The sequence below is a fragment of the Mandrillus leucophaeus genome, unplaced genomic scaffold (assembly GCF_000951045.1).
Source record: "Mandrillus leucophaeus isolate KB7577 unplaced genomic scaffold, Mleu.le_1.0 Scaffold4, whole genome shotgun sequence".
Lineage (NCBI taxonomy): Eukaryota > Metazoa > Chordata > Mammalia > Primates > Cercopithecidae > Mandrillus > Mandrillus leucophaeus.
Genome location: NW_012104253.1, coordinates 10,398,635 through 10,420,643, shown reverse-complemented (window position 1 = coordinate 10,420,643; position 22,009 = coordinate 10,398,635). Strand labels below are relative to the sequence as shown.

General features: G+C 44.4%; 1 protein-coding gene across 1 annotated transcript; it reads right to left on the bottom strand.

Annotated features, from left to right (window-relative positions):
• Nucleotides 1-1,845: 1,845 nt before the first annotated feature.
• On the bottom strand, nucleotides 1,846-20,218 carry SERPINA6 (serpin peptidase inhibitor, clade A (alpha-1 antiproteinase, antitrypsin), member 6). The gene is made up of 5 exons (XM_011991707.1): nucleotides 20,091-20,218; nucleotides 10,744-11,375; nucleotides 7,364-7,631; nucleotides 3,669-3,816; nucleotides 1,846-2,201 (listed from the first exon to the last, which is right to left on the bottom strand). The coding sequence occupies exons 2-5, from the start codon at nucleotides 11,354-11,356 to the stop codon at nucleotides 2,016-2,018; spliced, it is 1,215 nt and encodes a 404-aa protein (XP_011847097.1). The 5' UTR covers nucleotides 11,357-11,375; nucleotides 20,091-20,218; the 3' UTR covers nucleotides 1,846-2,015.
• Between the last annotated feature and the right edge of the window lie 1,791 nt (nucleotides 20,219-22,009).

The following is a 22,009-nucleotide window of genomic DNA, read 5'->3' as shown; positions in this document are numbered from 1 at the left end:
TGGCCTCCCAAAGTGCTGGGATTACAGGTGTGAGCCACTGTGCCTGGCCTGAAATGCCACTTTTGGTTTAAAAATGAAAATGGTTTAAAAGTGAACGATGTAAAAAGCATACTAAAAACAAAAACAAAAACAAAAAAACGAGTAAGACGAATTCAATTACTCACCAAACAGAAACAGTGTTCCTGGTGCTGTAGGGGTTAGGATTATATTAGCTCAGTGTTAGGGCAACTACCATAAGATGGCCCAACCCCAGCCTCTACCTGGGGTTTTGCTTCAGTGCGTGTTGCTTTTGCAATAAGAAAGGAAAACCAATGAATGTTGGAACTGATTCTGTGTTACTCTGTTTTCACACTGCCATAAAGATATTACCTCAGACTGAGTAATTTATAAACAAAGGAGGTTTAATTGACTAATGGCTGGGGAGGCCTCAGGAAACTTACAGTCATGGTGGAAGGAGAAGCAGACACGTCTTACTGGCAGCAGGTGAGAGAGATAGTGTGTACAGGAGGAAATGCCAAACAATTATAAAACCATCAGATCTCATGAGAACTCTCTCACTATCATGAGAACAGCATGGGGGAAAGCACCCCCATGATCCAATCACCTCCCTCCCTGGACACGCGGGGATTACAGGCTTCCCCCTCCACATGTGAAGATTACAATTTGAGATGAAATTTGGGTGGGGACACAGAGCCAAACCATCTGCACATCTGCTAAGTCTCCTCCTGTCTTTCTGGAGCAAGACTCTGCTGTTCACCCACAACAGGCTTCCAGCGTCAGCTGCTCTGGTGGGAGCCCAGAAATGTCCAACACCCCCTCTGCCTCCAGGAAACCTTAAAGACAAGAAACCTTAAAAGACTTTCAGTATCTTACCTCTCATGGACCTGGCTGGGATTCTGTCTCTTTCCCACAAACCTTCCTGCACTGCCCTGACCCCTAACACTCGTGACAGATTAAAGATGCCACGTTCGTCTGCACTTGTCAGGGCTGTTAAATCAAGGTTAGCCTAATGTGATCTCCTTACACATTTTAAATTTGGCCTAAAGGTTTCTCAGTACATCATGAACTATAGCAAGTGGAGAGATAAACAGACCATAGCCTACACTTGTGCCAGTCACCGAGTTTTGGCTGATCAAATGTAACCAAATAAGACAAACACAAACCTATACCCAATCCAGCTGTTTCTGTTCCTCACTTCTGTTTTCTGTACATCATTTTCCTTTTTCTGTCCATAAATCTTCTTCCACCACGTGGCTGCCCTGGAGTCTCACAGCTGATGAGGCTGTCCGATTTGTGAATCATTCATTGCTCGTTTATACTTTAGATTTAGTTCAGCTGAGGTTTGTCTTGTATTAGGGAAGAGGGGAGGGTTTGTTGGCCAGAGGAGTTGCTCCTCCTGTGGCAGTACCAGGTGTTATGACCTGAATGTTTGTGTCTCCCCAGATTGATACATTAGAACCAAATCCCAAAGGTGATGGTGTTAGAGTTGGAGCTTCTGGGAGGTGATTAGGTCCTGGGTAAAACTCTCATGAATGGGATTAGGACCCTTATAAAAGAGGCCCCAGAGAGCTTTCTCTGCTCTTTCTGCCTTGTGAGGACACAGCCAGAAGGTGCCACCCCTGAACCCGGAACCGACCTTCCCCAAAACCCAACCAGGCTGGCTTCTGATCTCAGACTTCCAGCCTCCAGAACTATGAGAAATGCATTTCTGTTGTTCATAAACCTGTGGTGCTTTGTTATGGCAGCCCACACAGATGAAGACTGCAGGCCTGGGGCTTTGCAAACACCACTTTATCACAGTAACCTCCAGAAACCCCCTGTTCTTCCCTTTAACCACGCTCGTCATCAAAGTCGCAATGACATTTATTACAAGATGCCTAAAGGTAGACACAACTCTGGTTGGAGGGAGGAGAACTTGGAGGAGATTGGGGGAAACCTCCCACTCTCCAAAACATTTCCGTGGTGTCCCTGGTGCCCAAAGTCAGATAGTGCTGAGGCTCTGGGTGGGCGGTCTCTTACGCTGGGTTCACAACCCTGGCCAGGAAAAGGCTGCTCCAGGTGAAGTGGTCGAAGACCATGATGATGAAGGGCTGGTTGAAACGCAGGATGATAGGCTTGGACGTCAGGTTTAGGCTGACCCCAGTGGAGCCAGCTGTGTCCACACCCTCCTCACTGAGTTGCAGCACAGCTTTGTGGACCACCTGTTAGGTACAGAACGAAGATGGGTGGTGAGACCTGCTGTGTGTTCTCGTTTTCCTGCCTCATTGCTGGGACCCTTCATGTCCTTGGTTTTAGGAAGGTGAATCCAGGCTCAGAGAAGGTCACTTGCTGGATTCTTATCCAAGTGGCAGCCCCAGGATGATACAGCCCAAGTCTGTCCACCTCCAGAACCCGGGCTGCACCTACACTTCCTATCAAACGGGCAGGTTGGGCCAATCACATGGAGATCAGAGGTCTCATGGCTTGAACTGGGCTTCACTGTCCATGTTGGGTGCTTCTTACTGCCCTGGGGTAGCAGAGGGAGATCTTGTTCCCTTTCCACTCTGCTGGGTAAATACTAGGGTTCGAGTTATGCAAAGTGCCTATGGCTGTTCTGTTTAGGAAAGCTGAAGCAGAATCTAAAAATGTAAATCTTTGACTGTTGATATGTCCTTGTTGTGATCAAAATTAGGAGGAGTTCTAAAGTCAGCAAAACATCTGCCTAGCTTGTATCAAAAGACTCTGGCGGCTCATAACCTGGCTAATTAAGTAACAGGTGATATTGGTAAGCTCACAACACCCTAAGGGGTGAACTCCCAGTGACTCTTTCCAGCAAGCACACTCAGGCTCTGGTGGCTCTGTGAGTGGCACCCAGACCTAGGAAGAAGCTGAGCTGGGATTGGAACTCTTGCAATATGTCTTGAGCAGATGAGGTTTTGAGTCAACAGGCCTGAGATCAAACATCAAACTGTTATTTACTAGCTCTGTGACTTCGGGCAAGCTGTATACCCTCCCTGAGCAGGAGATTCCTCCTCTGAGAAATTGAGATAATACCCTCCTTCTGAGGAGGCAGCTGTGTTGACTCAATCCACTCACACAGCATGCATTTTACTGAGCACATATTATCTGCCAGGTACCATGGTGGCCACAAAGTCCTTGTGTCTTGAGGTCAGGGGCCACACATTTGAGTAATGGGGACACACACAGGGCCTACACAGTTTGGGACACATAGTAGGTGTTCAGTAAAAATTTTCTGAATGCATGAATAACAGAACATAAAGCTGAAGCCTTTACATAATTGAATGGATGTGATTGGGCAGAAAGCACAATGTGATCCCAATTAGACATTTGCCACTTTTCCTGTTTCTTTTTGCCAGGGGTAACTCACAGTTCTGCCATGACAACTTGGTTTTCATAGTGCCCCCTCTGTGGGGTCTGGTGGGATGGGTAGGTGCCTGGGCTATGGCCCTCCTGTGTCATAGCTTCCTGTGTGATCTTGGGGATGTCACGTTTTCTTGCTGAGCCTCCATTTACCTCATGGTGAGACAAGGGGCTTGGACTCGACCTGGGGTTCTCAGCCAGGCACCCAGAGGCTCATTCATGAATGAACTCAGGGCCACTTCCTAGTATTATATTTATATTGTGAATTTTGGAGGGGGGAAGAAAAGGTGGGCTTCCAAGACATTTACCTTTGATGACTTCAGTTGGGCATCCTGGGTGATGCCTGAGAAATTTGCCTGGTTGGTGAACAAGTCTGCAATGCCCATTTCCTCCAGCACATCTCCGAGGTCATAGACTCCAGATATGGTGACTTTCGGAATGTACAGGTCCACCTGGCTGCTCGGGGTAAGCAGACAGAGTTAGACATTCCAGGGCTGGGCCTGGCAGAGGGGAGAGCAGCACCTCTTCTCCTGGACAGGCTCTTATTTCCTCGTGCTCTCCCTCCAGCTCCTGTCCCTGAGCCTGACTTGCTCTTTGTGGGTAGAAGGGACAGAACAGGAGGCAGGATCTGTCTCTGCCTCCATGACACAGGCAGCTTTCCCATAGGGTCTCTGAATTGCACGTTCTTTTCTTCTCTGTAGTTCCTTTGAGCTGATTCCACCTGGGATGCAGCTAGACCATGGAGCATTTAAGACAATAGTCCATAAAGAAGCATTTTTGGTCCCAGGAGAACCCCTGCTAGAAGCAGAGGCCTGGAGGGAGTGCCCAGCTGGGAGCAGTGGTCCCTGGCTCCAGCTGTGCCACTAATGCTGTGTGGCCTTAGCCAAGTCCAGCCCCTCTCTGTGCTAATGTCCTCACCCGCACACAAAGGTGTTGAACACAGGCTCTCCCAGGGCTGGTGGGTGCTAAAGCTCTGTGATTCTGCAAGAATCTGATTCAGCTGGCAGTTTCTACCGGATGAAGCAGGTGGGGTTTCTAGAAAGGTAAGTGGGGTCACGCTAGGGGTAGCACGGGCATCTATGCTTTTTAACATGTCAAGGCCTTAGCGTTATTTTAAAATTCTTCTTGTGCCTTCTGCCCAGAGGGAGAGCAGATGAAATGCTGAAACCGAGGGGTGTCAGTGAACTCTCACTGGCTCTCTGGGCAGATGGGAGGGAAGGCACAAGACCCTCTCCTCACTGAGCAAAAGCAGCCCTGGGTGAGGCCTGGAGACTGGCAACCATCCCGTGTGAAGTGGAAGTCATCCTTTTCTGAAGGAGAGGGAGAAGAACCAGAGGCGAATGGGTGTGTACCTTCTCTAGGTGTGGAAATAGTAACAGAAAGAAAGGAAGGGAGACCAACTTATCCCAAACACCTGGTCTATGTTCTTTAATTTTTTTGTCTCCTCTCTCTCTCTCTCTCTCTCTCTCTCTCTCTCACACACACACACACACCCCCACACATGCGTGCACACACACATATACACACCTATGAAGTTGGAATCAACATCTTTAATTTCCAGGTTGAGAGATCAACACTTAGAGAGGCTGAAGAATTCCCCTAAAGTCACACAACTGGGAGGCAACAGAACTGAAAAGGCCAGGACTAGTTTTGCCACCTGCCACCTGCTGCATTGTTGAAAGCTTTCTGAGAGCAAGGTAATGGGGCTTTAAGGTATGTATTATTGATTAATGTTGCTCACATTGAAGTATTTTCATGAAAAGATTATTTTTGGTGTAAAGAAAGATAGACAGTCCTTCCCATCATTTTCAATGGAGTATGATCTGGAATGCATTGTTTGTATCAAGGTGCATTATCACCCCCTTGTGGTACTATGCCTAAATTACAGGTTTTCTTTGGGCAGAAAGGAGGAAGAGATGACAAATGGATCCCTAGCATTGCCCAGATACAGGTTCACACCCACGCATATACATGTGTACATACACACACACACACACACACACTCTCAAGCGTAGGTATGGATGGTTTAAGAACTGTGTCCTCCACATAGCTATAGGGGATTGCACAGAAGCACAGGGCTGACCACATGACTTCCCTACAGGAGAGAAGTCAAATTTCCAGGCAGTTCCATGTGCATTCACAGAACTGGATGATCTTCTCTAGAAGCACCCAACATCAAACAGCTCTCAGAGGGTATCATTCAAAATGAAAACAATCTGAAACCATAAATCACAAAACCTACATATTAATAAAGTAGAGGAGCTTCCTCCTAGATTATCTACTGCAGAATTTTTAGATCACAAAATTTGTCCAAGCCAAATTTATCTCCTTCATTACTGCTGGCCTTCCATTGTTGGCACTCTGGACATGGTCCCCTGACTTGGTTGGTGCCATGCCCTCTTCATGCCGGGTCTGAAGGCCACTTCCCACTGGCTGAACTTCCACTCAGGCTCAAGGCAGTTTCAAGGGAAAACAACCTGCTCTGCAGCCCTTCCCCATACCCTGGGCAGAGTCAGGCATTCCCACCTCCCAGCCAGTGCATGTTACACATCTCTCTCGGTCTCTCTCAGAAATCACACTGTTGAACTCACATCATTGTACCGCTATTAATTCCAACAGAATCTGTTTTCTGCTCTAGAGTGCATGTCTTTAAGGCCTCTATTTTGTCCTATTCACTACTCCGACCCTTGTGCTTAGCTAGTGCATGGTACATAGCAGGTGCTTCCGTTTATGTGCATTGAATGAATGAGTGAATGAAAAGCACATTGAATGAATGAATGCATGAATGAATGAATGAGTGAATGAAATGCTGCCTGATGCACCAGCTTTCCTGAGCTACTCCAGATCTACATGCCCACTCCCTCCTCAGCACCCCCTCTGCTTTTGAGTCTGCATCAGCCCACCTGCCACCAGGTTTCATTCTGGTTGGCATTTTCTGACTCTTTTGCACAGACGGAACTTGAATCTCCCTGAGAGTGAGGACCATGTTCTAAAGAACATCTCCTTCCTCCTTCAAGGTGAGGAGCAGGGGCTGGGCACTCGCATGACAATAATTTCAATTGCTCTCTAGCTCAGGGGTACTTGGAGGGGAAAATCTCATTTGTTTGTCCATCCATCCATCCAACCATCCAGCCATCCATCCATGCACTCATTCATCCATTTACTTATTAATTCATTAACTCATTCTCCATTCACTGACTCACCATTCTATGCACTCACTCACTTATTCATTCATTAATTCACTCACTCATTCGTTCTTCCATCCATTCACTCACCTATCCATTCATTCATTGATTTATTGCTGACTCACATCCTCAGCTGACCTTGCCTGAGTGTCAATCCTGCACCAGCCCCTTGCTTGAGCCTGAGGTCAGAGATAGAGGGAATCCACTGGCTGCTTCTCTTCCTGATTACTGCCTCTTTAGGATATGCAGTCCTTGCTTTCTTTCTACTTACTTGCTTATTACCTACTTTAGCCTTGCTTTCTTAGTTGTTTGCTGATTGATTGATTGAAGAGTTAGATGCCCTGAGTAGCTTAAGAACCATTCATATAGGTTTTGCATTGGCTCCATGATGAATACAGAGGTCATTTTCACTATACTCCTATGAGGTCTCCCAGGAATCTTTAGGCAGGGCCTGGTTTCAGGTAAGCAAGATGACAAAATGGGTAAGTGTGTAGCTGCGTGGTTGGCAAACTTAGTTTAAGAAAATGCTGCAAAAATATGACAATGCAGAGGGTGTGTATGAACTTCACAGGGAAAGGGGACCTCACTTTGTGAAATGTCCCAAAGTATTTCAGTACTGATGGACAGATCAATAAATTAGTGTGAGCTCCACATCAGAGAACCTTACAGCCTTTGGAGGCCCAGCAGACAGGAACACAATGAGCCCTGGAGGCTGAGTCCAGGGAAGGAAGGATGCCCCGGCATACCCCCTTTTCACCCGCCCCACTTTCTGGGGACACGTGCATTGCAGAAATCAACACGATGGCTGGAGGGCTTACCTGTTGGTCAGGCCTGCGGACCACCTGTTAATCGTGTCCCGGCTCAATGCAGCGATGACCGTGTTCATCTTCCCCTTGTCTGGAAGGATGAAGAAGACAGTCCCATTGCCCGCATAGTTCAGCTGTACCAGCTGGCAGGGGAGCTCCAAGTCATGAAAGTAACTGATGGTGCTTGACTGGAACATCATGGGCACCTTCACCACAGTCGTCTCGTCCACATAGAAGTTCTCCCCGGTGCTTGCCAGGTCAAAGTGCTGTGTCCATGTGCCTAGGAAGAGGAGGAGACAGGTCTTTAGGGCAGAGGGGAAAACACAGTTCTGGGTCACCTCACGGGCCTGCTATCCAAGTGACACAGTGGCCTTCTGCATGCTTGGAATGTCCCCATTCAAGCCTCAAGGGTTTTTAGGTAAGATATAAAAATTCTCAGAAATTTAAAGCCTGTTTCATCCTCTACTTCTTGGAATGGGTTGAGGATGAGCTCTGTTTCTGAGATTGGCTTCTACACAAGGCAGTGGGGAGAGACCAAGAGAGTGCTGGTCCTTGGATTTGGGGGTAAAATTCGCTTAGCTCAGACTGTGCCTCGGCTCCCCATGCCTAGAGTGGGTCCCAGTTCTGAGGGCTCTGGAAGTGGTGCTGGACCTCAAGTCTCAAACTCAGAGTCCCTGGTGGGAAGGGAGGGGGCCATCTCCACCCCTGCCAGCCTGGCCGGCCCAGCTGAGGCTCCTGACCCTGCTGAATGGTCCTTCCTTTAGGTCACATTGTCCTAATGAAGAGTCAGGGTGAGAAGACTCCTTCGGGGTCACAGACTCCCACCCCCCGCAGGCCCTCAGGTCCCCTCTACCATGTTCCAGGGTGCCACCATCCAGCTTGTTTTTTTTTTATGTCTTGAGATTGAGGGTCATTTGAGGGTTCTCAAATCATCCTCCAAAGGAAGTCTAAAGTCCTCAGAACTAGAGGGCAGTTGTATTTTGTGGCTAACTTACAGCAAAAAAAAAAAAAAAAAAAAAAAAAAAAAAAAAAAAAGTGGGTAAAATATTTTTCATTGTTAGTTTTTTTTCATCCTTAACATTTTGCTGCTTGCTTTTTATGGAGTGTTTCTTTGCTAGAAGCAAGCATAATGTATATAGTTTGACGCAAAACAAAATACAAAATGGGGTTCAGCCTCTACTTTAAGGGATCTATTCTCAAAAAGTCCTAGGAGAATTGGTGGTAGAGAAAGAATTTATTGGGGAAAATCCGAGAAAGCAAAGATGGCTCCTCTGGAAAATCTTGTAACAATATTTTTAATGTTATTCAAAAAGAACTGTCAAGAAAGTCCAATAAATAAATCACACATCAGGACCATTTTACATATACTACATTTAGTGACAATAGCTACACTAATCTTGATTTCTGTTTATTATCCTGGCTTGCTAGAAATATTTCAGAGTATTTTCCCAGCAGCTTTAACCAAAGACTTGCGGATTCGTTTTGCTGTGCCATAGAAAATCTGTGTACAATGAGGCATTTCACCCCCATCAATGTCTGGTCCTGCATTCAAGTGTTCAAAGTTTCTCTAATTGTGTAACCTAAAGCTGTTGATCTCCTATCCGCTTAGCCCCACTGTGGTCCTGAGGACACTGAAACCTCGTGCAGAATGATGCCGCGCCAGCACCTGTTCCACCAGATGCCCACACGTGCTCAGGCCTTTCTTAGGCTCAGGAGGGCCCTCCCTGCACCTGGGTTTACCATGCCTTTTCCCCAGGCTGTGTTGCCTGAACCTCTGTACAATCACTGCTGAGCTCCTTCCATGCACCAAACATTCCACAAGGGCACTGGGATCTCCCAAAGAGACAAAGACACCCTGCACAAGGGTGCACAGCCTCGTCGGGGAGATGGTCTATGGAATCTGTGGGAGCACACAGAAGAGGTTTTGGGCAAATGTTCACAGCCTCCCTGGTCCTCCCACGGTCAGGTGTTAAGAAGGCTGTCTTTGCCCGGTCAGCCTCTCAGCCTCACCATCCTGCCAGGAGGGCAGCCTCTCCCGGGAGTTCCCAACCTTGTGCTGGAGAGCAGGAAAGACCCAGAGGCAGGTGGAGAAGAAGGACTCATACAGATGCTAAGTCAGTCCAGGCAGTAAGGAGGTGCAGGGTGGGAGGGGAGGTGAGCGCAGTCTGATGGGAGGTCCTGAGAGAGAGTTGGGGAGGAGGGGAAGGGGGCATGAGGAGTCCTGGCTGGGGATCACACCTCCACTGATCTGATGATCTTGTCGAGAGACACATGTTCAATAGGGATACTGGCTTAGTTTGCTTATTTTGGCTGTTTTACCTGCATTCCTTTGAATATGATTGCTTAACTGAAACTCAACCACTTAGGTGCTAAACAATGTGTTATGGCAAGATGATTGCCCAAACGAGACATGGGCAAACTGTGGAGCATGCATATGAGGACAAAGGTTTTCCTGGGTGAATCTGGGGAGGCTTCACAGAGGAGGTGACTTTTGAGCTAAGATTTGAAATGAGGGAAGATGTTTTAGGCAGTCAGATAAGTTGCAAGAGGGCTCATGAGACAGAAGAGGCCTGGGCTTTGTGGTAGGCAGAATAATAGCCCTCCAAAATGTCTACATTCTAATCCCCAGAACTTGAGAATATTTTAGCTTTCATGTCCAGGGGGAATTAAAGTTGTAGATGGAATCACAATTGCTAATCTGCTGGCCTTGAGATGGGCAGGTTATCCTGGATCACCCAGGTGGGCCATTATCCAGTGTAATCCTGAGGGGTTCTTGTAAGTCAAAGAGGAAGGCAGGAAAGTCAGAATCAGAGACGTGATGATGGAAGCAGAGGTGGGAATGATGCAATTACTGGCTTTGAAAATAAGAGAGGCCCACAAGCCATGTGGCTTCTAGAAGCTGGAAAAGACCTGGAAGTGCATTCTCCGCTAGAACTTCCAGGTTTTTATGAACAGGAAGGTTGAAAAACTGAAGCAAGACCTGGTTAGAGCAGTGTGTGCAGGACAGCTTTGGGGGCATCTGGGAGTTCCCGAGGGGTGGATGGGGTTCTGTCTGGTTCCAGGCCATTTTTCCAGTCCCTGGCCCAGTACTTGACAGTCAGCATTTGTGGAGCACGAAGCAGCCAGACTGTTCATGGTTACAGGTGTAGGCCTCAAGCCAGCCTGCCAGCATGTGGGCACACTGCCCAACCCTTCCGGGTGGCATTTTGATCTTTTGTAAAATAATATAATTCCACCTACCCAACAGGACTGTGGGGAAGATGGAGAGTCCCAGATGTATATGTACTTTACAGAATCAAAGACTTTGCCCAAGAGTGTGCCCTGGATTTTAACGGCTGTTATTATTCCTGGCCATAGTGGATGGGCCTTCAGACTGGGATGGGTGGGAATACCTTTGAAGAAGATATAGTTGACCAGGACGAGGATGGCTGGGCTATCCAGCCCTGACAACAAGTCGGCAATTTTCCCCTGTGTCTTACTCTTGACATAGCTGTTGATCTGTCTGCTGGCTGTTGCCCAGTCCCGGAAATTCATAGCCAAGACCTCTGACTCATAGTAGTGCTTGATGTCTGCTGAGAATGACTCCAGCAACTCCAGGCTGCCATCAAGAAACAAGGCATTGCCCATGGTCATTTCTAAACTGGTGTCTGACTTTGCAAAGAGTTGGTGGAGGTGCTGGAAACCCTGGTGGATCTCAGTCTCAGACCTCTCAGTGAGGTTGAAACCCAGGCCCTGGAGAAGCTGGGCCCGTGTGTGGCCACAGGTGCCCAGGGACAGCATAGCTAAGGCCATGGAGATGCTCACGGGGGAGATGAAAATGTTCTTCTTTGGACTCAAGGCCACTAGGTGCTTATACAGGCTGAGGGCAAAGTCAGCGTTGACTGCAGCCAGGCCCCGGTGATGGCTACTCATGTTCCTATAAGCAGCATTAGGATCCATGGCCTGGATGGTCCAGAGGCCACTGGTGGACAGCCAGAGAAGACAGGTGAACAGGAGGAGTGGCATTGTCCAGTATAGCCAGGCCCTGCCAAATCAGAAAAGCTTGTTAGATGATGTGGCAGTCTCTGAGTCAATGGGGCATAGTGCAACAGGGGGCAGGCAAAAGACCCCGTTCAAGCCCCAGTTCTTTCCTCCACACTGGCTGTGTGACCTGGGAGCACATCACAGAGGGCACTGGACTTCAGTTTCCTCATTTGGAGATATGAATAACACCCGTTATGATTTATCCAGTGCCTACCAGGTACTCAACAATGATCTAGGTAGTCTGGCTATATTCAGTCATCTAACCATGACCAAAACATTCCTAAAGTAAGTATTATTAACCCGATTTTAGGCAGGCAGAAATAGGTGCTCAGAAAGGTTAAAACCCACCCAACAGATATGTTCAAAATGCTCAAAGAAAAACAAAACACAATTAAAGCATTCCCAGAAAAACAAAAGCTGAGTAAGCTTTTTCCCACAATACCTGCCCTGTAAGAAATGAGAGGCATTTTATTTCAGATTGAAATGAAAGGACTCTGGACAGTAACTTTAAGCTGAATGAAGAAATAAAAGACCTCTGGTAAAGGTAGATGCATGGGCAATTATAAGTTACATTTTTGGCAGTAACTGGAAACAGGTGGGAACAGAGCTACAAGGAAGCAGAGCTTTTGTATGCTATTGAAGTGAAGCTGGTTATATCAAATATATTCTGGACTAAATGTATTATGAGCATACATATTGCATTTTGGTTTAATTTATTTTCTCTATTGTTTTTCTATTCTTGATTTTATTTATCTCTGCTCTAATCTTTATTATTTCCTTCCTTCTGCTATTTTTCAGTTTAGTTTGTTCTTTTTCTAGTTCCTAAATTATAAACAAAGACTAAACATTATTTTTACACGTTAGCCTTCTAAAATATGATACAAATATATGCTGTCTACAAGAGACTCATTTTAGATCCAAAAATGCAAATAGACTGACTGAAAGTGAAAGGACGGAAAATTTACCCCATGCAAATAGTAACCAAAAGAGAGCAGGGGTGGCTACACTAATATTAGACAAAATAGATTTTGAATTAAAAATGTTCCAAAAGACAAAGAAGGTGATGATATATTAATAAAGTTTTCAGCACAGCAAGAAGATACAACATTTTTGGTTCTTCGTTTCCTATATTACTGTCCTCTTTTGTATTTAGTTTTTGCACTGAAATGCTTTTTTGTGTTGAAACACTTTAATAATTCTATTCTCATCCCTTTGTGATTATTATGGGGATTACATTAACATCCTAAAGTTAACACCTGAATTTGAATATATGCCATTGTTTATTTGAGATCTTGTTTTTTAAATGTGTTTACAGCCATACATTTCTATCATCACACTGTTTTCCCTCATTCCATAAGTTTTGGTATGTTGTGTTTCCATTTTCACTTGTCTTTAAGTATTTTCTAATTCCCCTGATGGTATCTTTTTCGATCCTCTGGTTGATAAAGAGTGTGTTGTTTTTTCCACACTTTGTAAAATTTCCAGTTTTCCTTCTGTTAATGATTTCTAACTTCATCTCATTGTGATTGAAGAAGATACTTAGTATAATATCTGTCTTTTTAACTATTGACTCTTGATCTGTGGCCTAACATAGGGTCTATCTTGCAGAATGTCCCATGTGCACTTGAGAAGAATGTGTAATCTGTTGTTGTAGGATGTTTTGTATATGTCTGATACATCTAGTTTTTACTGTGATGTTCAAGTTCTCTTTTTTCTTACTTATTTTATGTCTGGTTGTTCTATCCATTATTGAGAATGAGGTATTGAAGTGTCTAAATTGCTGTAGAACGATTTCACCCTCCATTGTGTCCATTTTTTGCTCAATTTATTTTGTCCCAGACACACTCAAAAATAATGTTTTACCAGCTGCTAAAGTCTGAATGTTTGTGTCCCCACAAATTCATATGTGGAAACCTATTCATGGGGGCTCTACCCTCATAAAAGGAATTAGTGCCTACATAAAAGAGGCCTGTGGCAGTATTTCTGGAAGAAATTGGCTAATGAATCAGTAGATTGAGTAAAGACAGCCACCTTTACCAATATGGGTGGGTGGGCATTTTTAATCCGTTAAAGGCTGGATGGAACAAAGAGGTAGGGGAAGGGCAAATTCTCTTTTCTGTCCCTGAGCTGGACATCCATGTTTGCCTGCCCCTGAACATTGGGGCTCCTGGTTCTTGGACTTTTAACCTCTGGGACTTAAACTAGCAGCCTTACTAGGCCCTTTTCCTATTGTGGAGCTGCACCATTAGCTCCTCCGGTTGTCAGGCCTTCAGACTCAGACTGAATTACATGGCTGGCTTTCCTGGGTCTCCAGCTTGCAGATGGCAGACTGTGGGACTTCTCAGCTTCTGTTATTACTTAAGGCAATTCCCATAATGCCTCCTCTTACGTATATTTCTATATATCCTATAGATTCTGTTTCTCTGGAGAACCCTGACTAATATAATGGATTAAATTAATTTTGAGAGGCTATTAGTAGGATTATACACCATACCCAATTTGGATTTATTTCTGTAATGCAAAGATGTTTCACATATAAAAATTGATCAGTCTAATACATCATATTAACAAAAGAAAGGAAAAAATCACGTGATCATCTCAACTGGTACAGAAAAAAGTATTTGACATAATTCAACACACCCTCGCATGGTAAAAACACACAACAGATTGATACAATCAAGTGTAAAGAGGTGCCTGGAGAACATTCAATTGGCCCACGCACTGGGAGAATGGGGTGGAGCTGTGGGAAGTTTGTGCCCTTTGCAGCGGGGAGGAGCTTGGCTTCTCTCTCCTGATCCTGTGTGCTAATCTGGGGATTCCATCGGTGAGATGAGGGCCTGTTAACAGGACTCTTTCTCGCTTTGCTGAGTTAGTTTCCTTTTCACCCAATAAATTCCATTTTTTTCATCCTTCAAAGTGTCTGTGAGCCTAATCTTTCATGGCCATGTGACAAGGACCCCGTTTTTAGCTAGACTGAGTAGAAAGTCCTACAACAAAATTAGTAATAGAAGAAAACTATCTCAACATAATCAAGACTATATATTTATAAAACCTATTATACTCAGTAGTGAAAGGCTGAAAGCTTTTCCCTGAAGATCAGGAACAAAACAAGGATGCTTGCTCTCAGTACTTTTACCTAACATAGCACTGGAAGTTCTAGCCAGAGCAATTGGGCAAGAAACAAAAAAAGGTATCCATATTTGAAAGGAAGGAGTAAAATTGTCTGTGTTCACAGATGACATGATTTTATACGTACAAGACCCTAAAAATTCTACAAAAAATTCTGTTAGAGCTAATAAACAAATTTAGCAAAGTTGCAAGATATAAAATCAATTGCATTTCCCAACACTAACAAAGAAAACAATTTGAAAAGGAAATTAAGAAAACAATTCCATTTACAATAGTATGAAAAAGAACAAAATAGGGATTAATCAGGGAGGTAAGAGACTTATACACTGAAAACTACAGAACAGTGCTGAAGGCAATTAAAGAGAACATAAATAAATGGAAAGACATCCTGCATTCGTGGATTGGAAGAAATTGCTAAGATGATAATACTATCCAAAGCAGTCTATAGATTCAATGCAATTTCTACCAAAATTCCAGTTCTGTATTTCACAGAAATAGAAAAATTCATCCTAAAATTTATATAAAAATCTCAAGGGACCCGGAGAGCCAAAACAATACTGAAAAAGAACAAAGTTGAACGTCTTGCACTTTCTGATTTCACAATTTACTACAAAACTATAAAAATCAAAACAGTGTGGTACTGGTATAAAGACATACATATAGACCAATGGAATAGAATACAGAGCCCAGAAATAAGCCTTGCATACATAGTAAAATGAGTTTGACAAGGGTGCCAAACCATTCAATGGGGAAAAGACAGCCTTTTCCACAAGTGGTGCTGAAAAATTGGATATTTACATGCAAAAGAATGAAGATGGACCTCTACCTAACACCATATACAAAAATTAACTCAAAATAGATCAGTGATTTAAACATGAGTTAAAATTATAAAAATCTTAGGAAAAAACATAGGGGAAAAATTTCATGATATTGGCTTTGGCAATAATTTCTTGAATATCACACCAAAGCCATGGGCAACAAAAGAAAAAATAGACAAATTGGACTTCATCAAAATTGAAAACTTTGTTCATCAAAGGATACTGTCAATAAAGTAAAAATGCAACTCACAGAATGGGAAAACATTTGCAAATTTCATATCTGATAAGGAATTGATATCCAGGATATATAAAGAACTCCTAAAACCCAAGAACGAAAACAAGAAAACAAATAAACCCAGTTAGAAATGGGCAAAGGACTTGAGTGGACATCTTTTCAGAGACAACACACAAATGGCCAATAAGCATGTAAAAAGATGCTCAGCATCACTATTCATTAGGAATATCAAAACCACAATGAGATACCACTTCATATCCATAGAGATGGCTACAATAAACAGACAAACAAAACAGAAAACAATAAGTTGGCACACCAGGCATGATGGCCTGTGCCTGTAATCCCAGCTACTCCGAAAGCTGAGGTGAGAGGAATGCTTGAGGCCAGGAGTTTGAGACCAGCCTAGGCAACACAGCAACATTTTTTTTTCCGTTTCAAAAAAAAAAAAAATTTTTTTTTTAAATTTAAATGTTAGCATGCATATGGGGAAATTGGAGCCCTTATTCTTTGCTGGTAAGAATATAAAGTGCTACAATGTGTGGAAAACAATATAGCAGTTCCTTAAAAATTAAACAGAATCATCATTTGACCCAACAATTTTGCTTTGAGTATATACACCAAAGAACTGCAAGCAGATAGTCAAGGAACTTGACTAGATAATTGTAGACCAAAGTCACAGCAGCATTATTCACCATAGCCAAAAGGTGGAAACAACCAAAATGTCTATCAATGGATGAATGAATGAACAAAGGATGGTATAAACATACAATGGAATACTATTCAACTTTAAAAAGGAATGAAATTCTGACATTTCCTACAACATGGGTGAACCTGGAAGACATTATGTTACGTGGAATGAGCCAGACACACAAGGACAAATAGAGTCTAATTCTATACCTACAGTAGTCAAATACATAGAGACAGAAGTAAAACTGTGGGTACCAGGGGCTGGGGCAAGGGGGGATTAGGGAGTTATTGTTGAGTGGGTGTAGAATTTCAGTTTGGGATGATGAAAAAGTTCTGGACATGGAAGGTGGTGATGGAGGCACAACAACGTGAATGGACTTTTAATGCTACTGAACTGTACACTTGTCGTTAAAATGTTAGGTATTATATTTTCCCACAATACAAATTTAAGGAAAATATTAAATATAAATGATTTAAGAAGAGTTCCATAAATGGAATTGAAAAAATTCACCCAGCTTGCAGTAAGCTGAGATCGCACCACTGCACTCCAGCCTGGGTGACAGAGTGAGACTCTGTCTCAAAAAAAACAAAAACAAAAAACAAACAAACAAACAAAAATCCACCCAAGGTTGGAATCAGTAAGTGGACATTGTCTGCCTGCAAGGTTAGTGGTTTCAGGCCCTGTGCTGTATGGAGCTGCCTGTATCACAATAAATACAGGAGGCTTACGGGAGAAGCAGGTCTCGCTGCACCACCCACTGTTGAACCAGTCGCTTTGGGTAAGGGGCTGGAAACCCTCATTTAAACCAGTGCTCCAGGAGGGTGTGGCATGTTAAATTAAATTAAATATGGGCTAAAGCTGCCTCCTCATGTAGCAAACTGTAACCTAGCTTAATATGTAAACAAACTGCAACCTAACTTGAGAGTATATTCTTTAACAAGCAACCAAGTTAACTTTTAACAAGTAACCAATCATAGCAGCTGAACTTTCAGTCAATCACAGTCTGCGAACTGCTCGGACATGTCCAAACAAGGCAAACACAGAGCTGTAATCTATCAGCCTATGTATATATGTCACTTCCTTCTTCTACCCCTAAATACTGCCTACGTTGCTTGGTGGCACTCTCCGAACCTTTACTGGTTTAGGGTGCTGTGTGATTCATGAATCGTTTCTTAGCTCAACTAAACTCTGCTACGTTTCATTTGTCTAAAGTTTTCTTTTACCAGGTGTGCTCTGAGCGTGGGAACCACTGTTCTGCTCTGGAATTCCCTAGAGGCCCCTTCCCTGGTGTGTTTCAAAAGCAGAATCTCAAGAAAAACAGTTGGGAGCGCCTCCCCTTCCAAAACCCTTAGTTCTCCTGAGTCTTCTTTCAACCCTCCTTGGGTGTCTCCCTTCTCTCTCCAGCGTGGAAAACAATCCCTGTTGGCGGCTCTAGTCCCTACTTCTCTGCTTTGATGATAGAGGCAGGTGTGACCTGCTTCCCACTCCCTGCGCCCAAATGTCGGGCTTTACTGAATTCTCCGCTGGGTTTCTGACTTGGATTTCTGGGTCCTTGGGACAATTCTTTCCTTTTCCTGGGTTTTGTGGCAGATCAAGCTGGACTGGGCTCCCAGCGCTGCTATGTACGAATTAGGTGACGTAGGACAGGCTATTTAAACTCTGCCTCAGTTTCCTCAGTATAAAAAGAGCTGGTAATAATACCTCTAGCCTTACCCATTTTTCTGGTGTTTGTCTCTTCTCCAGTGCCTCTGCACAGCCTCCTCATCTCTCCCAGGACTCAGCAGTAACCCTACCTTGTCTCCCTGCCTTCTGTTTAACTCCCTCCAGCCCTTTTACCCATCTGCAGCTGCATCTTTCTAAATTCCTGAAAATTCAAGCTGGTCAGTTCTGCTTTGAAGTTTTCAGGGGCTCCCCATTGCCCACGATGAGGCTGATTTTCACTAACGTAGCCCAGGGGGTGTTTGTGACCCAGTCCCTGGTGACAGTTCTGCCTCCAGCCTCAAATCTGGCCCTTTGAGGTCTCAGCCACAGCAACACTGGGTGTCAGGGATTCTGCCAGCACCCACCAGCCTTTTATCCCACTGTGGGTCAGGGCAGGGCGGGGCAGGTCACATCACTACACGGCAGGTTACAGCAAGACAGGTCACTGCAGTTCCCCAGGGGAGGTCATTTCGATTTTTCCATGTTTGCTGAGCCAGCTCTGGGCTGGGAGCAGGGAACAAAGACGGACCTGCCTCAGCCCTGCCCATGTGGCTCCAGTCTGTAGGTCCCTCGTCTCCCTGCCTCACCTGGCTCACTCCATCTTGTCCTTTGAGACTCAGGTCCCAGGTCACCGCCTCCAGGAAGCCTTGCATCTGTGCTTCTCTATGGCCTTGCCCCATGACAGGCAGTGAAATCTTTGCTTAGCTTTGGTCACTGCCATACCTGTCTGGGATCTCCTCTTGGGCACAGGCCCTGTGCAGCATGATGCCAATGGTAGGATGGGCTTCCATCCCTTTCCTGCCATCTCTGTGGAGATTGTATGCCTCACCTTCTCCTGCGTTAATTCTCTAAGATGAGGGTGAAAACTCCACCCACCTGACAATATCGTGAATACCAGACGAGGTTGTTATCAGTGCTTGGCTTATGTGACCTCATTTAACGGAGCATCGTGGGGCCCAATTTACAGATGAGAAAACTGAGATCCAGGGAGACAGAGTAACTCCCCCTGAGCTAGAATTCTAAACCTAGATGTCTGACTTCAGAACTTGTGCCATGCCATTCTGCCTGTCTCTACAGAAAGGAAAATGATGAGTAAAAAAGCTCTTAAGAGTATCCAGCCATGGCCGGGTGCGGTGGCTCATGCCTGTAATCTCAGCACTTTGGGAAGCTGAGGTGGGCGGATCACCTGAGGTCAGGACTTTGAGACTAGCCTTGCTAACATGGTGAAACCTCGTTTCTACTAAAAACAAAAAATTAGCAGGACGTGGTGGTCAGTGCCTGAAATTCCAGCTCCTCGGGAGGCTGAGGCAGAAGAATAGCTTGAACCTGGGAGGCAGAGGTTGCAGTGAGCTGAGATCGCGCCATTGCACTCCAGCTTGGGCAACAAGAGCGAAACTCTGTCAAAAAAAAAAAAGAGTACCCAGCCATATAAAAATGCAGAGTATCAATATTGTTCATGCATTTCATGTCAAGTGTGCCCTCTTTGTTCCTCATCTCTGAAGAGACTCACTTAGTAAATATTCACTGTGTTCTGTTTTCACAAATGCCCTAGGAGCCAGGGACAGTTCTTGACCTTCTGTATTGAAACCTCAGGACATGTGGTACAGTGCAGACAGTTCTGTTCTCTGTGCATTATCTCCGCCCCGGGTCACTGAGTGAGGAGCTGTGGTGGATAGATCTGCGTGACTCTGAAGAATACCTCTGCACTGGGCCAGCTGAGCCCTCCCTGGCCCCTACCCGTGGCCAACATCCTTCATCAGTGGTGCCGACTGGAGCAGATGCATCGTAGCTCGCAGGCTGCGACTCTGTGGCTGTTGTGGGTGTTGTGGCTGTCTGGCTGGGCTTAGAAGCATCAATCACGGCAATGGACGAGAATGGTTCTTAGCTACAGCCCTCTGTGTCAGGCCCCTGCATGGCAGGAGCCCAGGGGACATCAGAACCCCTGTGGATGACTCACAGACTCTGGGATCTGGAAAATCTTCCGCAAGGTTGCCTCATAACAGTGCTGGCTGCCCTAATGTTCAATGTACCGTTTAAAAAAAACAAAACATCTCAACAAACCAAACAAGCAAGCAAGCTGCAGCCCTGGCTTTGCTCTGGAGGCTGGGCAGGGGGAGGGATAGAGGGTTCTCAGTTGTTACTCACAGTCTGCGGTGGGCTCAGGCTGTTTCTGCTGGCTTGGTCCTGCGGTCCTGGACCCTAGCATGTGTACAGTAAGCCTGTGGGGGATGCTGCCTGTTAAATTTTGTTTGCCAGCTTCCCGGGTGGTTAATGGTTAGAGGGACCAGTGGCCTTCACCGCTTGGTAGTCCTCTCCCCCGAGCCATTAACCAATGGGAGGCTTCGTCAGGAAAGCTGAGTAAACACAGTAATGCTGCAAATTAACTTTGCTCTGCGTTCAATTCTATGAAGTTTTTTTATACCAAAATGTGGCTGGAGTTGCATCAATGTGGTTGCCCTGTGTCAGTTAGCAGACATGTCTTAGGTGCCCCTAATTAGCACCAAGGTGCAGATACTTGTAAAAAGAAAAACAGGTGTTTAACTCTAATTGGGGATGACTTGGGCAAGGTCCTGCCTTCCAGGGGTCTTAGTGTGGTGGGAGAGACAGATATGGAATAATATCTGCCAAGCGCTTCCTCTGTATTATCTCACGAAATCTTCACAATGACTCTGTGAAGTGGGCACCGCTATCACTCCTCTTTAGATAGGAAACTGAGCTGCATGGAAGTTGAGTGAAGCGCCCTTGAGATTCAAATCCAAGACCATTCAACTCTAAAGTCTAGCACCTTTCCTCTTCCCCACATTTTATTTTTCATTAGTTTTCTTTGGATTACAGGTGACAGACATCAAATTGAACTGCTTTAAAGCAAAAAGGAGTGAATGAGAGGTCCAACGGTGGAAAGAACTTGAGACATGGCTGGATCTAGGGAGTTCCAAATCAGACATCAGATCTCTCCTTCTCTCTCTCTCTTTTTTTTTGATTCATTCCTAGCTCTGCTTTCTTCTTCTACTTTATTCTGTCTGCACTGGGGACAAAGGTGACCACTGTAGCTCTAGGTTATTTGGTTCTAACTGGTTAGTTGATATCAGAAGTAGAGAAATTCTCATTTTTCTCAACTTTCGTAACAGTCCCCCCAAAAGTCTACAGCATGGTTGCTCCCCTGTGGACTGATTGACCACAGTGTGGAGAAGGATGAGGCACTGTGAATGCCTCGCTAGAGTCCTTTGCTCTCCGTTGGGTTGACAGCATCATTGCTTCCATCCAGAGATGAGGGAAGCTCTTTCCAGGGGAAAAGAGGAAAGCAGGGCCTACAACTGGGTCTGCAGTTTTGGAGACACCTTAGTTTTGTTGATATTTATTGGTCTTTTCAAGTTTCCAATCCTATAAGCCAATTTTGAACTTTATATCTAGGAATTTATCTATTTCATCTAGATTTTCAAATTAAATACTACAGAGTTATTCATTAGGCCTCTCCATTATTATTTTTACATTATTATTCTATATCAGTAATTCTTTTTTCTTTTTTTGTTCTGTATTTTATTTATGTCTTTTCTCCCTTTGATAAGTCCTGTTACAGAGATCTAGTGAGCTAATTAATCTTTTCAAAGATCCACCTTCTAGTTTTGTTACTGTTTTTTAAAAAAATTGATATTGCATTGATTTCCGTTTATATCTTTATTTTTTTAATCACCCCTTTAAATTCTCTGGGATTCGGTCTGTTGTACTTTTTTCTATTTTCTTGAGATAAATGCTTAGCTTTCTTACTTTTTAATATTTCCAGTCTCCACATAAATGTATTTAAAGTTAAAAGTTTTCATCTAAATACTGATTGAGCTATGTCTCACAAATTTTTGATAATTACTATTTTCATTGTCTTTTTTTTTCTAAGTATTTTAAAATTTCTTTTCTGGTTTCCTTTAAAACCCAGGTGTAGTTTAGTAATATGTCACTGAGTTTATTTAGAATTTTAGGCTATTCTTTTGTTATTAACTTCCAATTTTATTTCACTGTGGTCAAAGAATATTATCTATTATGATATTGAACATTTGGAATGTTTTGAGGTT

Bases quoted from the DNA above. Each gene is read 5' to 3' on its own strand.
- SERPINA6 (XM_011991707.1), bottom strand. From the start codon at position 11,356: ATGCCACTCCTCCTGTTCACCTGTCTTCTCTGGCTGTCCACCAGTGGC. The intron at 3,817-7,363 runs GTAAGCCCTCCA...TACCCCGAGCAG, and splicing joins TCCGCAGGCCTGACCAACAG to CCAGGTGGACCTGTACATTC. The intron at 2,202-3,668 runs GTAAATGTCTTG...TGTACCTAACAG, and splicing joins CCCAACTGAAGTCATCAAAG to GTGGTCCACAAAGCTGTGCT.